The 12260-nt window shown below is 40.8% G+C and overlaps 1 protein-coding gene across 1 annotated transcript in view; it reads left to right on the plus strand.

The window, feature by feature from the left end:
- Window positions 1-12260, plus strand: part of IPMK (inositol polyphosphate multikinase) — a 41649-nt gene that overhangs the window by 12306 nt on the left and 17083 nt on the right. Inside the window, exon 3 of the mRNA XM_048311266.1 lies at window positions 8617-8713. Coding sequence (XP_048167223.1) covers window positions 8617-8713 — 97 coding nt within the window. The remainder of the gene's footprint in view (window positions 1-8616; window positions 8714-12260) is intronic.

A 12260-nucleotide genomic window follows, 5' to 3' on the forward strand; every position in this document is an offset into this window, starting at 1 on the left:
ACAGAATAAAATACAACCTACTTTAATAAATCTAAGAAACGTTTTAAAAAGGGAGACAGTAAAAGGCCATTGTTGCAATTTGATGCAGTTGCGGAACTACTGGGTGGAGTTGGTAACAGACTGAGTAGTCTACAGTCTATGACATACAAATAAGCAGGAAGAAAATCCAGTTCTCTTAGCAACCTGATTTTGAGGAATATTCCTTACCAAGAGTAGATCTGGTTAAAAATAAAGTGAAAATGCATAGTTGCAAAGTGCATAGTATGTTAAATTGAATTAAGACACAGCACAGTGCTCCTGCTCTGCTGGAAGGTCATGCAAGTGCTTTTTCAGACTGGATCAAATACTGTTTAGACTTCTGTTACGAATGTTTCAGAATATGGATCAACTTACTAATACATGTTGATGTTACACAGAAAATACTTCGTTCATTATAAGTTCATTTAAAAGTAAGATATGGTTGGTGAGCTGCCAGAATGAGATTGAGGAATGTGTAGGTTGCCTACTTGAAAGGAAAACAAAATAAATTCAGTCTCCAAAAAGAATTCTAGTTTCCAGATTAAAAAAAACCCAAACAGGCTTGTAATATGAGAATATTGTTGCTGATGATGCACTGGAGGGAAGGGGTGCCATCCTGGGGAACCTTGACAGGCTTGGGAAGTGGGCCAATGGAAACTTCATGGAGCTCAACAGAGAGAAGTGCAGGGTCCTGCACCTGGGTCAGGGCAATCCCAGACACACTGACAGCTTGGATGGAGAAGGGATTGAGAGCAGCCTTGGGAGAAGGACTTGGGGGTGATGGTTGTTAAAAAGCTCACCATGAGCTGTCAGTGAGGGCTCCCAGCCCAGAAAGCCAATGGAATCCTGGGCTGCATCCAAAGGAGCATGGCCAGCAGGTTGAGGGAGGGGATTCTCCCCCTCTACTCTGCTCTTGTGAGACCCCACCTGGAGCACTGCACACAGTTCTGATGTCCCCAACATGAGAAGGACATGGAACTGCTGAAGCAGGTCCAGAGAAGGCCATGAAGTTCCTGAGGGGACTGGATCACCTCCCTTCTGAGGACATGTTGAGAGAGCTGGGGCTGTTCAGCCTGGAGAAGACAAGGTTATATGGAGACCTCACAGCACCTTCCAGTATCTCAAGGGGGCTCCAGGTAACCAGACAGGGACCCTGCATCAGGAACTGGAATGACAGGACAAGGAGTAATTGGTACAAATTGAAAGAGGGCAAATTTAGGCTGGATATTAGGAAAAAGTCCTTTACTGTCAGGGTGGTGCGATACTGGAACAGGTTGCCCAGGGAGGTTGTAGGTTTCCCAAACCTGACAGTGTTCAAAAACGGGTTGGACAAGGCCTTGAGCAACCTGATCTAGTGAAAGGTGTCCCTGCCTATGGCCAGGGGTTTGGGACTAGATGATCTTTAAGGTTCCTTCCAACCCTTAACATCCAGTGATTCTGCGATTCTATAAATGGCAGTTAAAATGGAGTGCCTTGGCTTGGCACATGGGCAGTGAGCCAGCTTAAGGTGCTCAGGAGGCTGTGGGGCCAGCTGTACGCTGTCACTGCTGCAGGGGAGGGCATGGAAATGTGTGTGGGACTGTGGTAGTGCTGTCTCTGAGTGACTGAACCTGCCATCAGTCTGTACCAGCATGGTAGTTGCTGCAGTACAGTCTTTCTGTGGGCTGCCTCTTGCAGTCCTAGGAAAAACAAGCCAACATATGTCTGTCAGGACTTGGTTCCCATTTCTATCTCTTTGAAATGTAAAATTAAATTCTGCTTATTTAAGTGTCATTGCTTCAGGATTCCTCCCAACTCTTATTCTCTCCTTCTCCTCTGTGCAAATATTCAGCTGGGACCAGATTGCTTTCTGGGAAGAAAAAAAAAAAAAAAAAGAGTAAGGCTGAATGTTCTCAGAAAGTGGGACAGCCATAATAGACTTCCCTTTTGTTGTATTGTTCTACCATTCCACTTTCATTAATTTCAGTGATAATTTAAGCTTGAATAGTTGGAGCTGCTTAAAAAAATTACTCTTGGGGCAGAGAGTTTGTGTTAAAACCCTCGGGCTGCTGGCTTCGCCCACTCACTTTTGGGTCTTTGAGCCTGGATGTGGTGGTGGGTTCTGACAAGGTCTGTGTCTTCCCTCAAAATCCCAAGCAGTATTCATGTTGCACCACATAGTGCATTGCAGTAACAGAGCTGCCTTTTGGCACAGTAGTTCCATATATAGAAGATAGATGAGAAAACTGGTTGTACTGTACTTCTGCAAGAGAGTAGTACTTGACTTTCTGCCTTGAAATTCACTGGATCTCACTGCCTGCTGGTAGCTTGAACTTTGCAGTGGGTAACTTCAGGTCAGCATCTCTCCAGCTCTATTGGTTGTGTTGTCAAAGAAGAAATCAAAAATAAGAATGGGAGAAATATTTAGTGTGTTAAAATTGAAACTTCCTTATCAGATGACTGATGGTAGTATGTCTTAACCATTTTTTTAGTCTGTGTTCTCTTTGTTTTGGCCTGTAGTGGAGAGTACCTAATGTGAATCTGCTCCAGTTTGTTGTACATGCACGTTGACATAACTGAACTGAATTCTAGTTATATTATGGAGTAGAGACCTTGATCTGCAATATGCCATGTATTTTTTGACTAATCACCTAAGAGTCTCATAACCTATTTAAGAGGTTGCTTAACAGGTATTTGTGATGGTAACAACCCCTACATTTTCCTGAGTATCTTTAACAATTGTCTTTGACTTCAGAGTTCTCTTAAGTTCGCTGAAGACTCCATCTCCTATGCAGTTGAAGCTGAACATAATACCTGGCTGTGATAGTTGTGAACACAGGAGAGGCTGAAGGGCAAGAGAAAGCTCAGCTCTATGGAAAGAGATTGGTGATGAAACATTATCTCTAATTTTGCAATTTTGACAAAGAGGGCTCTTATGCCCACTACCCTGCTCTATGCACAGTGGGGTGACTTGCAGAAGTTGTAGGGAAGTGTGGGTAAAGTAAGCAACTTAAACTTGGTTTGCTGTTAATCTTTAGTTGCCCAGGAATCTTGTGGGATGAAAGATTAGATGGGAGTTTGCTGTCTTGTGAACCCTTTTTAACTTATGATGGAGTATGGCCAAATGCCTGCTTATGTCTTTCAAAATGCTTTACTGCCTTGCCTCTGTAGTAAGTGGTTATTGGAAAGAAAGTGGGGAGGGACTGGAGGATCTGTTAAGCTTAGCTCTGACCGTTTTGGAGCAACTTGCTGCAAATGATGCCTGTGGCTCTTACTTGCAGCTACTCTGTGGTATTTGTTTAATGTTGCTGCTGATGGCTGTGCCTGACTGCAGCCTTTTGGGTGGTTCTCTTGGCTGCTGAAGTTTTGAAGCTGTGCCACGCCCTCAAAATGGGTTAGGATTTGCTTTGTCTCTTTTAAAAATGTCTCTTCTAAAAGCCTGGGGCTTCAAATCTTGCTAGGGTCAAGCCTAAATTGGACTATGTAAAATGTGAAAGTGGATGAAATAAGACCTGCTGGGTTTTTGGCATTCTTACAGAATGACTTGTTGATACACATGACCAAATAAAGTGTTTCTTTGGGAGATGTTTGAGGCTTATTTTCACAGCCTTCATTTTTTAGAAGGTAAGATGGCCAACCCCTTACTATAATGTGGGTTTTTTTTCCTGACTCCTGAAAGACTTTTGACTTTGTCAACAGTGTGTGCCATCTTTACTTGAAAATTCATTTATGTGATCAGATTGTGGGAATAGGTCCTCATTTGCTTTAAACATTCTTTCTTTCTGTAGGTATTTGCAGTGAAAATCATTGTTATCTCATTAATACAGCTGCATATAAGATAGTAAATTAAGCAATTTGGTATAATAGAATTTAGTGTAACTACATTCACAAATATTTAACTTCTGAAGTTATTCTGGTATGAGATTTTGAATATAAGTAGAGCTGGCTCAATACCAGTTATTTTTGTGGAAACAAGTTCTGTGGACACACATGTCAAACCATGATGGTACCACTTCAAAAAAAGGCCAGGGCTGTCTGAGTTGTAGAGCCAAGCAGGTATGAATTGCTAAAATCACAGCTGCTGTTTCAACCTCAATTTTTTGACCCTTGCACATGCCTGGTGTAACTGGCTGATGTAAGAGCCCGGAGGGAAATGCAGTGTGTGCTCAAGTAATTAAAGTCTATGATATATCAACGGAAGAGGGAATTAAGGTTGCACTATCATCTGTAAATCTTGCATTTGCTAATTTAAACACATGATTTAGCTGCATTAACTTCTCAAAAAAAAGTCTCAAATCCCATACTGGACACCAAATTATCTGCCTGATGTTGGCAGCTGGCTCTGTGTCCTGAGACTCTGCAGGCCGTAGTGCTGCTGCCTTTTAGGGACAATTTTTGATAGCTTTGGCAACAAAGAAAGGTGATACTTCAGACTGATATACCTACTCTGACATTTGAAGTTTCCTACTCAAATAGCTTTAAAATACATATTCTTTCAAACTAACTCTTGAATGTACTTTAGAAATTCTCTATAGATTACTTTTCTGTCAAAGTGGTATTTTGAGGACAGGTCTGTACTGCCAGAACTAGTTTCCTGTTGAAATTTTACTTGTTTTACTCTGCCTCTCTCATTTATGTCATCAGCTAGTATTTAGAAAAAAACCCTGAATGTTGTGTTTTAAATAAAGAAAAGAATGTTCCTGTTGTCCTAAGCAGCCCCTGTTTGTATTAAAAACAGATGAATCTGTTACAAGAAACCCCAGAGTATACTTTGGATTAAACACTTAGGGATGGTAAATTTGCCTTGGAATTAAAAAGTCCTGCATGACTGGAAATTATGACTTCCTGGTGTCTATTAGACTATCTGAGCTGCCACAGAACATACCTGGAGCTTATTCCTCCTGTGAGTTTGTGGCTGTAATTTGTAATGGTCATGTTGTGAGCTCTCCAAATGTCAGCATCCTGTTTACTTGCTTTTCTGGAGACATTTTATGTCTCCAGTCTGTGCTATTGAAAGAATGTAGCCTGTGATAATTAGCAGGGATAACTCCCCAGGCTGAGCTGACATGGTGTTGTTTTGCATTTCTTGATTTATTGGATAAAGTTGTTATATACTGTAAGGAAGAAATTGCTTGTATTTGTCAGTGTTTGCTGGAGAAATTGACCTCCATTGTTACATTAAAAAAAAAGAAAAAACAGCACTGTTTCTTGAAATAAAATTGGAATATTGCTGATGTAAGCAAAAATCTAATGGTTTATTTATTAAGGTTTTTCTGAGGTAAGGATAACCTGTATTTTTAATGAATCTTCCAGCAGTATTGGTAGCAATACCTTTTGGGGCTTGGGGTGCATGGTATATTCCCTGTGTAGTTTTTGGGATGGTTTTGTCATGTTTACATTTATATTTGGTATTCTGTGGCTTGCTTCCAGATTGTATGAAATGAGAAGAAATGCCCATGACATGTGTACTGCTTATGAGGTCCCGTTCTAATGAGCAGAAGTGGTTCTGTCCTGCATAGGAATGAGCATAATTCCTGAAATGTCTGGTTTTGTTCCTTTGCCCACACCAAGTGATTTCCTCTGATCTTTATTAATTGAGTGCTTATTCTTGTTTGATATGCAAATACATTACAGGCTAAGATAGAGGTCTATATTAAGGTCAAATAAGTGCTTTGTGTATGCTATGTCAAACTTACGAGGGAGGTTTCTTACTGGTTCTGGGAGCAAGATAACTTCTTGAGAGACAGAAGTAATGCAGTTACTTCTATTATGTCAAAGTAGTGATACTGAAAAATGCATTATTGGGAGCTCTGTCTCCATTTAAAAGGTCTTATATCAGGGTATTGAGGAATAGACTACTTGGAAGATACTTCCAGAGCTCTTTTCCCCATTTGGTCTTGGCTTTGGGCTATTATACCCCATTATAAATTATCTGAGCATCTTTGTTGTATCCTGCTATTTGAAATACACAGGAGCATACTCATAATTACTTGCTAAGTTGCAAAGTTTAATTCCCTAATGTTGGTGATAAAAAGTAAGTCAAGGGTCTTGTCTCTCTTAAAAAACCAGAAGTGGTCTCCTGACATTTCACTTTCTCAGAATCTTTTGCTAATAAGTTAAGTAAATGAGTTATTATGTTTGCCCATTTTTTCAGTTGCATTCAGTGTTTCTCCTCATTGTCTGCTGCACTTTTGGTTTCCATCACTCTCCTCTTGGTCCTGACCTAAATATATGCACTTGCTCCGATGTAAAGGCATGATGATTTCTGCTCAAACTCATATGGGAAAAGAGCATTAGTACTGGGAGCAGTGGAGTGCCCCCAGGTCCTGTGATCATAAACTACCACAGTAAACAAAAATTGGGTTTGTACTACTTGTACACAGTGTGAAGTAATGGCACCAGTCAGTGCTTGGAGTGCTGGCCCAGAAACTGCTGTGTGTACAATGGGGAACACTAAACTGTTATCAAAGAGAGCAGTGATCAAGTCTGTGCCTCAGCATCTGCCTGCTTCTAATCTTTCCCTCTCCTTAAGCTTCTTCTTTTCTTCCTTAAACAAATAAGATCAAGCTACGTTGCAGTCTTCTGAAGAAAGCACTGTCTTCTGCTGGCAACCCCTGAGGTGAAGAAATGTTGCATAAATACCCTGATCACAGGGGCAAGCAGGGCTTTTTTTCTTAGAGCAGAATGTACCAGTATACCAGCTTGTGCTAACATGGAGGGAAACTGGACTTAGACATACAATTGTGTGTCATCCTCAGCGGTCATGCCAGCTTGTCAAATCATGACGTGTGAAGAGAGATCAGTCAGTGCCCTGTGATGTGACACTGTGACTTGTAAGATACACACCCAGCAATTTCTCTATGCTTAAGATAACAACAGTAATGGCAGAGGGTGTGGTGTTGGGTGTACACCACTGGGTTGCAATACTCTGCACATATTTGTGTGGTTTGAACTTTGAGGATTCAGCCCCTTCTCTTAGGATCTTTCAAATGGGGCCTATACCATGAGCTGGTTAAAGGAATGGGTCAAATTCAGTACCTTAACAAACAGTCAGCATGGGTGTATCATGCTCTTGATCACTGCCCACTAACAGTGAGGGTGTCAGAATTGTGGCTGGTGCAAGCTCAGGAAAGCCATGCATTAGCTGTGGAGCGGTCCCTGTATTAGAAGCACACTGGTGATTTGAGTTTACCTAGTTTGAGGTTTCTGCAGTGAAACCTAAATTTAGCACAAACTCACATTAACTAATTTTGACACTGCTGCTGCAAGAGGTGCTGTCTCAAGTTACTGGCACTGGCAAGGATAGCCAAGGCTTGCCTCGATGCTCTAAAATAGCAATGGACTTCAGGTCTGTTTTTTTCTCCCTGGTTGTGTTAACATTACAACACTACAGGCATGTGTTTTGTGATACCTCCCCTTTGTAGCTGCTATTGCCAGGTATCCCCCACTGTGGTTAAATGTGGCCTGACACAATGAACTGAGCCAAGTCTGCAGAGCTGTTAATACCTGGCATTTTTCTGCCTTGCTGCCAAATTTGCAGTAGGCTCTGGCTGCATTGCAGTGACAGCAGAACAGTGAGCATGCCCCGGTCACTGTGCAGCATCCATGGGTACTGCTGTGTGGCCATGGTAGGGCTGAGGGGCAGGACACCACTCTGATGGCAGCACAACTGGGAGATCTGTATGGGGAGTTGGATGAGATGGGTCCTAAATGCAGTAACAATCATTGTAACCTGTACTGGTGTAGCTATAGATCTTTCAGTCTATTAATTAAGCATGTGGAAACGTGGTATAGGCAATCCCCTATGTCTGGAACTACATCACTGGATGGGATGGAGGGAGTCTGGGCAAGGGAATGGTTTTGAAACTCTCTTAACAATGCTGCAAACTGGTAGCAGTCATTCAATTCCATAACAGTATCCGAAGCTTCATTTTAACTGCAGGGAATTGTTCCTTCAGGAATATAAGCCAGCTGCTGTTTCCAAACTGTTACTGTTTTTCCTACAGAAGTTGAAAAAAATGATGAAAGCGTTAATGCAAATGAAAAGAAATAATTTGAATTGTGCATAGTCTCTGTGATGTAGCTACAGCATGAGTTGTCTTGGAGAAGATGAGAAAATGCTATGCAGTTTGAGCTTCTGTACTTTACCTGATATAAATGAAAAATATTTTGATATATAATGTGATGCAGTAATCCTATACAGTCTTGAATGCAAATGTGTGAACATCTTTTTCAATAACTAGGCTTTGAAGCTAACCATTACAGTTTGGATTTTTATTCAAGTTAAGCCATGAATTGTGCTTGGGGTTGATGCATCTTTGCCACTTTAGAATTTGAAAGAAAGGATGCCGCTCATTTATTTTGGACTGTGATAATTATCTTCTATGAATATCATGAATATCTTGAATATCATCTTGTATGTTTTTGAAATGTAAAGTAAATATGTTAGACTTAGGAAAACAAAGGCTGTAAGAAAGTGTAATTATGGGACAGTTGGAAGTTGTCATGGTTTAGTCCCAGCCAGCTACCAAGTACCATGCAGCTACTTGCTCACTCCCTCACCAGCAAAAATGAACATTTAAAATTATAATCTTTCCAACCCTCCCTAATTTATTTCAGGTTTATGACTCCGACTGTTGCGACAGCATTCTTCTGGAACTGCGTGAATATCTGCCAAAATACTTCGGTGTCTGGTCACCACCTACTGCACCAAATGGTACTGTTCTAATTTTATCTCATAATCCAAACTTCCTGGAAGAATTTTCTGGATTTTTGGCAGTTGTGAGCTCCGTAGGGGTTTTTTTGGACTTGTTTTGGAACCCACTGATGTTCTGTCTAACAACTGGTTCCAGTTTGCAGTCCTGTGGCTGGATTAGGTCTTTGGAGCCTTCCTCCCAGGAGAGATGGGGTGCGGCTGTTTGTACAGTTTCCTGAGTAGCTGGGCCTGATGCATGTTGCCCCAGAGCTGCTGCTCTGGGTGGGGTCGTGGTGGAGGAGTGGGCTGGTTGCATGGTTATGTCCAGTCAGGCCATCAAAGGAAGAAGCACCTTGTGGGTGTGGAAGAAAAGAACAATGGATAGTCGGGGGCTAAGGAGAAGCATTCAAACTGGAATGTGCTGCTGTATCTCCATAAGTTGGATCCCATCACTGTGCCTTACCACACAAAGCACTTATTTCAGCAGGTGCCATTGTGGGGAGCTCCGCTTGTCATCCTCTGTTACTAGTTTGAATGAAACAAACCAATATAATATAATAATAATGTAATGTTTGTATAACACTAGGAGTCAGGAAGAAAATGGTGTTTTGGTGGAACAATTGTAAGATTGTCTCCTCGAGAAAATAGTTATTGTTGTATTGAAAACAGAAACTAGATTTTCTTCCGGGGACTCTTCTAATTTACACTGGGGAAAAGGAGCTTCTGGAATACATAGAAACAAAGGGATGCCATGGAGTCTATTTAAATACATGGACACCAAAGCTAGACGCTATGGTCCTTTAAAGTAACTCGGATTTCTTTTGCTATGCTGTCACTTGATAGAGTTGTTTTCCAAAGAGGTAGTAAGACATTATCCAAAGACATGGTGTAATATCTACAGGAAAAGATGGAAGATTGTGGTAGTACCAGCAGTTTCTTAGCTCAAATTTACCTTCATACTTTCCTGTTTGGCACTAACTCAAATAGGTCTACAAGAGCTATCTTTTTCCTTCCCTCAGAATTTAATGTGTCATGGAGTTCACTTCATATTCCCTCTCAATTGCAAATAATTTTTTTTCAATTTGCAGTATGATCTTAAGATGTGAAAATATGTGGTCTAACCAAGAGACAGTAATTCAACACATTGCTCATTTGCTTTGGGAATTCAAAAGCACCATGCACCATGGGGCTGGATTTTGGAAGGTCTCCACCAGTCATTCAGACACAGGCAGTAGGAATAACTGTTTAAAGGAGGAGAAACTTTTGATTTTGTTTGTTTTGCTTCTTGGAAAGGCTGTGCACTATCATGAGTCCTCTTCATAGAAAGTTGTGGCGGCAGTTCAACCATAACACTGCACTGCCAACTTTATTATCTATAGTATTAATGAGCTTTCTGTAGTCTTGATAGAAATCAAAGTCGCTGGAGATGATGGAGCTTAGTCAAGTATGTTGTTCTTAAATGTAGATTGAATATATATGTAGGTTTGCTACAGTCTTGACATTGGAAGCCTGACCTTTCCCTTGGCAATCACTGCTCTTCAGGCTCTGGGATCACAGCTCCGTACAACCTCCGAGTAGTGAACCCAGTAATTTCCTATTGTTACTAAATTGGTCATAGGTGACTTCTAAAAAACCAAAACTTAGACTACTCTCAACTTGATTTGTGACCGTCTCTGAGTTTCCATGTGACAGGTAAGCTGGAACTGCAGTTGGTAAGATGAAGAACATAATTTATTTCCTTAGAGAAATATTTAGGGAGAAGCATCAGCATTCTGTACTGAAAAAGTAGGTAAGTGGATGAAATTGCTAGGTAAAAAGGGTGAAATGTATGAAGTGTAAATGAGAAGTAGGAAATGTGACAGAAAAGTTAAGATTCCCAGTAACACCTGTTCTGCTGAAATCACATACCCAGTACTACTGCAAAGGGAATGGAGGCAGAGGTAGGTGAGATGCTGTCTTTCTAAGCTCATCTAAAATGGGTTGGATTTGAACTTTAGCTTCACTGGTATTGTGGGCATTTGGAGTTTATTCACAAAGAAGTGGAAAAGTTGTTGTAAAGATGTAGGAGCCATCTGCTGCTAAGTTTTCTGAGTTTGGCTGCCTAGTTGTTGCCTGTGCTTTTTTTTTTTATTTTTTTTTTTTTTTAGTAACTTCACTGCTGCTCATTTCATACTGTTGCCTAACCTGAGAACAGGATAGATACATATAACCCAGCTTCAAACCTTTCTTTTCTTCCTTTGTTGCTGCGGGCAACTGAGGCTCTTCCAAGCTTATTCCTATGTTTTGAAAGATGTCTCTCCCAAGTTATGAAGAGGAATCAGATGCCTCGAGTGATTTTGTCTTTTTCTGTCTCCAGTGAGGACTGAATGCACTGGCATGTCTGTGCTGAAGTCTGCAGTGGTTTGTGCCATGGATACTTGCTGAATTTTGGTGGTCTTTTGTTTTATCTCCGTTGGGACTGTGAAAAATACATAAATAGTATGTCAGGCCACACCTTCCTGACCCTGGTAAATAGAAAAGGGCAGGGCAAGTCTCTGATGAATGATTTATTTAAATCCTTGAGGTGTATGGTCAAGACTATCTAGCAAAGCAAGTTTTAATATATAAATTGTTATGAATTCCTCTATCTGTGGGGGTTTTTAATTTAATCTAGTTTTAGGTGGCAAATACATCATTTCCTGAAGCACACTTGGTTAGCAGGGCACCACGTAATAATTTAGAAAGTCTCAATTGCTTGAAAAATCTTCAGGTTTTTATTTAACCAAGCAAGAAGAAGGGAGGAGATTGCCCTAGTTACCTGGGCTGAGGTGCAGACTCGCTGATGCCCTTGAGAAGGACACTTCTGATCAGAGCTTCAGAAACTTGCAGTAACTGACTTGAAAATGGAGAGCAGTTGATACCTATCTGAGGCTTAACTTTGCCTTAGTCTCGGTGCTTGGAGATATCGTAGGGGTAGCTGCTGGAAGTGAAAGTTATGTATGTACCAATATTACGGGTTTGGGACATGTTTCATTAGACTATTGAATACAGTGCAAATAAGCACCAAACAGTGCCAGGAAAAATGGAGTGTAAACAATTGATCCATTTGTTTGAAGCAATAATGAGAAAAAGTAACTTGGTATGGTGCTTTATCTGGGTGGCATTGCTCTGCCAACAAGGCCAGACAGCTTTTTAAGAGCAGAGAGGTGCATCGAACAGATATAACAGTCCTGATTCTGAGCAAGCTACCTAAAAAGAAAGATTTAATTCCAAAAAGTGTGAGAGAGATGAGAAGTTTCCTGATAATTTACAGGCTTTGCCAAATAATTAATATTTCCTAGGGTTGGTGTTATCTACAAAGGTAATTTAATGCTTACTTTTTAAAAAATAGTTACTGTTACATTTTTAGGAGGTCAGTAAGATAGTCTAGTTTAAGAAATATGAAAAGGATGGGGAGTGAAAAGAAGTGACAGATATTTAGGACTTTTAAATACTTGGGAGGTGCTGAATGTTGGTGCTGTATGGTTAAAGAGCGGGAACTAGACTGGTGCAGTAGAGGACAGCAGATACCCATGGGTGCCTGTGGAAA

The sequence above is a fragment of the Corvus hawaiiensis genome, chromosome 8, assembly GCF_020740725.1.
Source record: "Corvus hawaiiensis isolate bCorHaw1 chromosome 8, bCorHaw1.pri.cur, whole genome shotgun sequence".
NCBI classification, from domain to species: domain Eukaryota; kingdom Metazoa; phylum Chordata; class Aves; order Passeriformes; family Corvidae; genus Corvus; species Corvus hawaiiensis.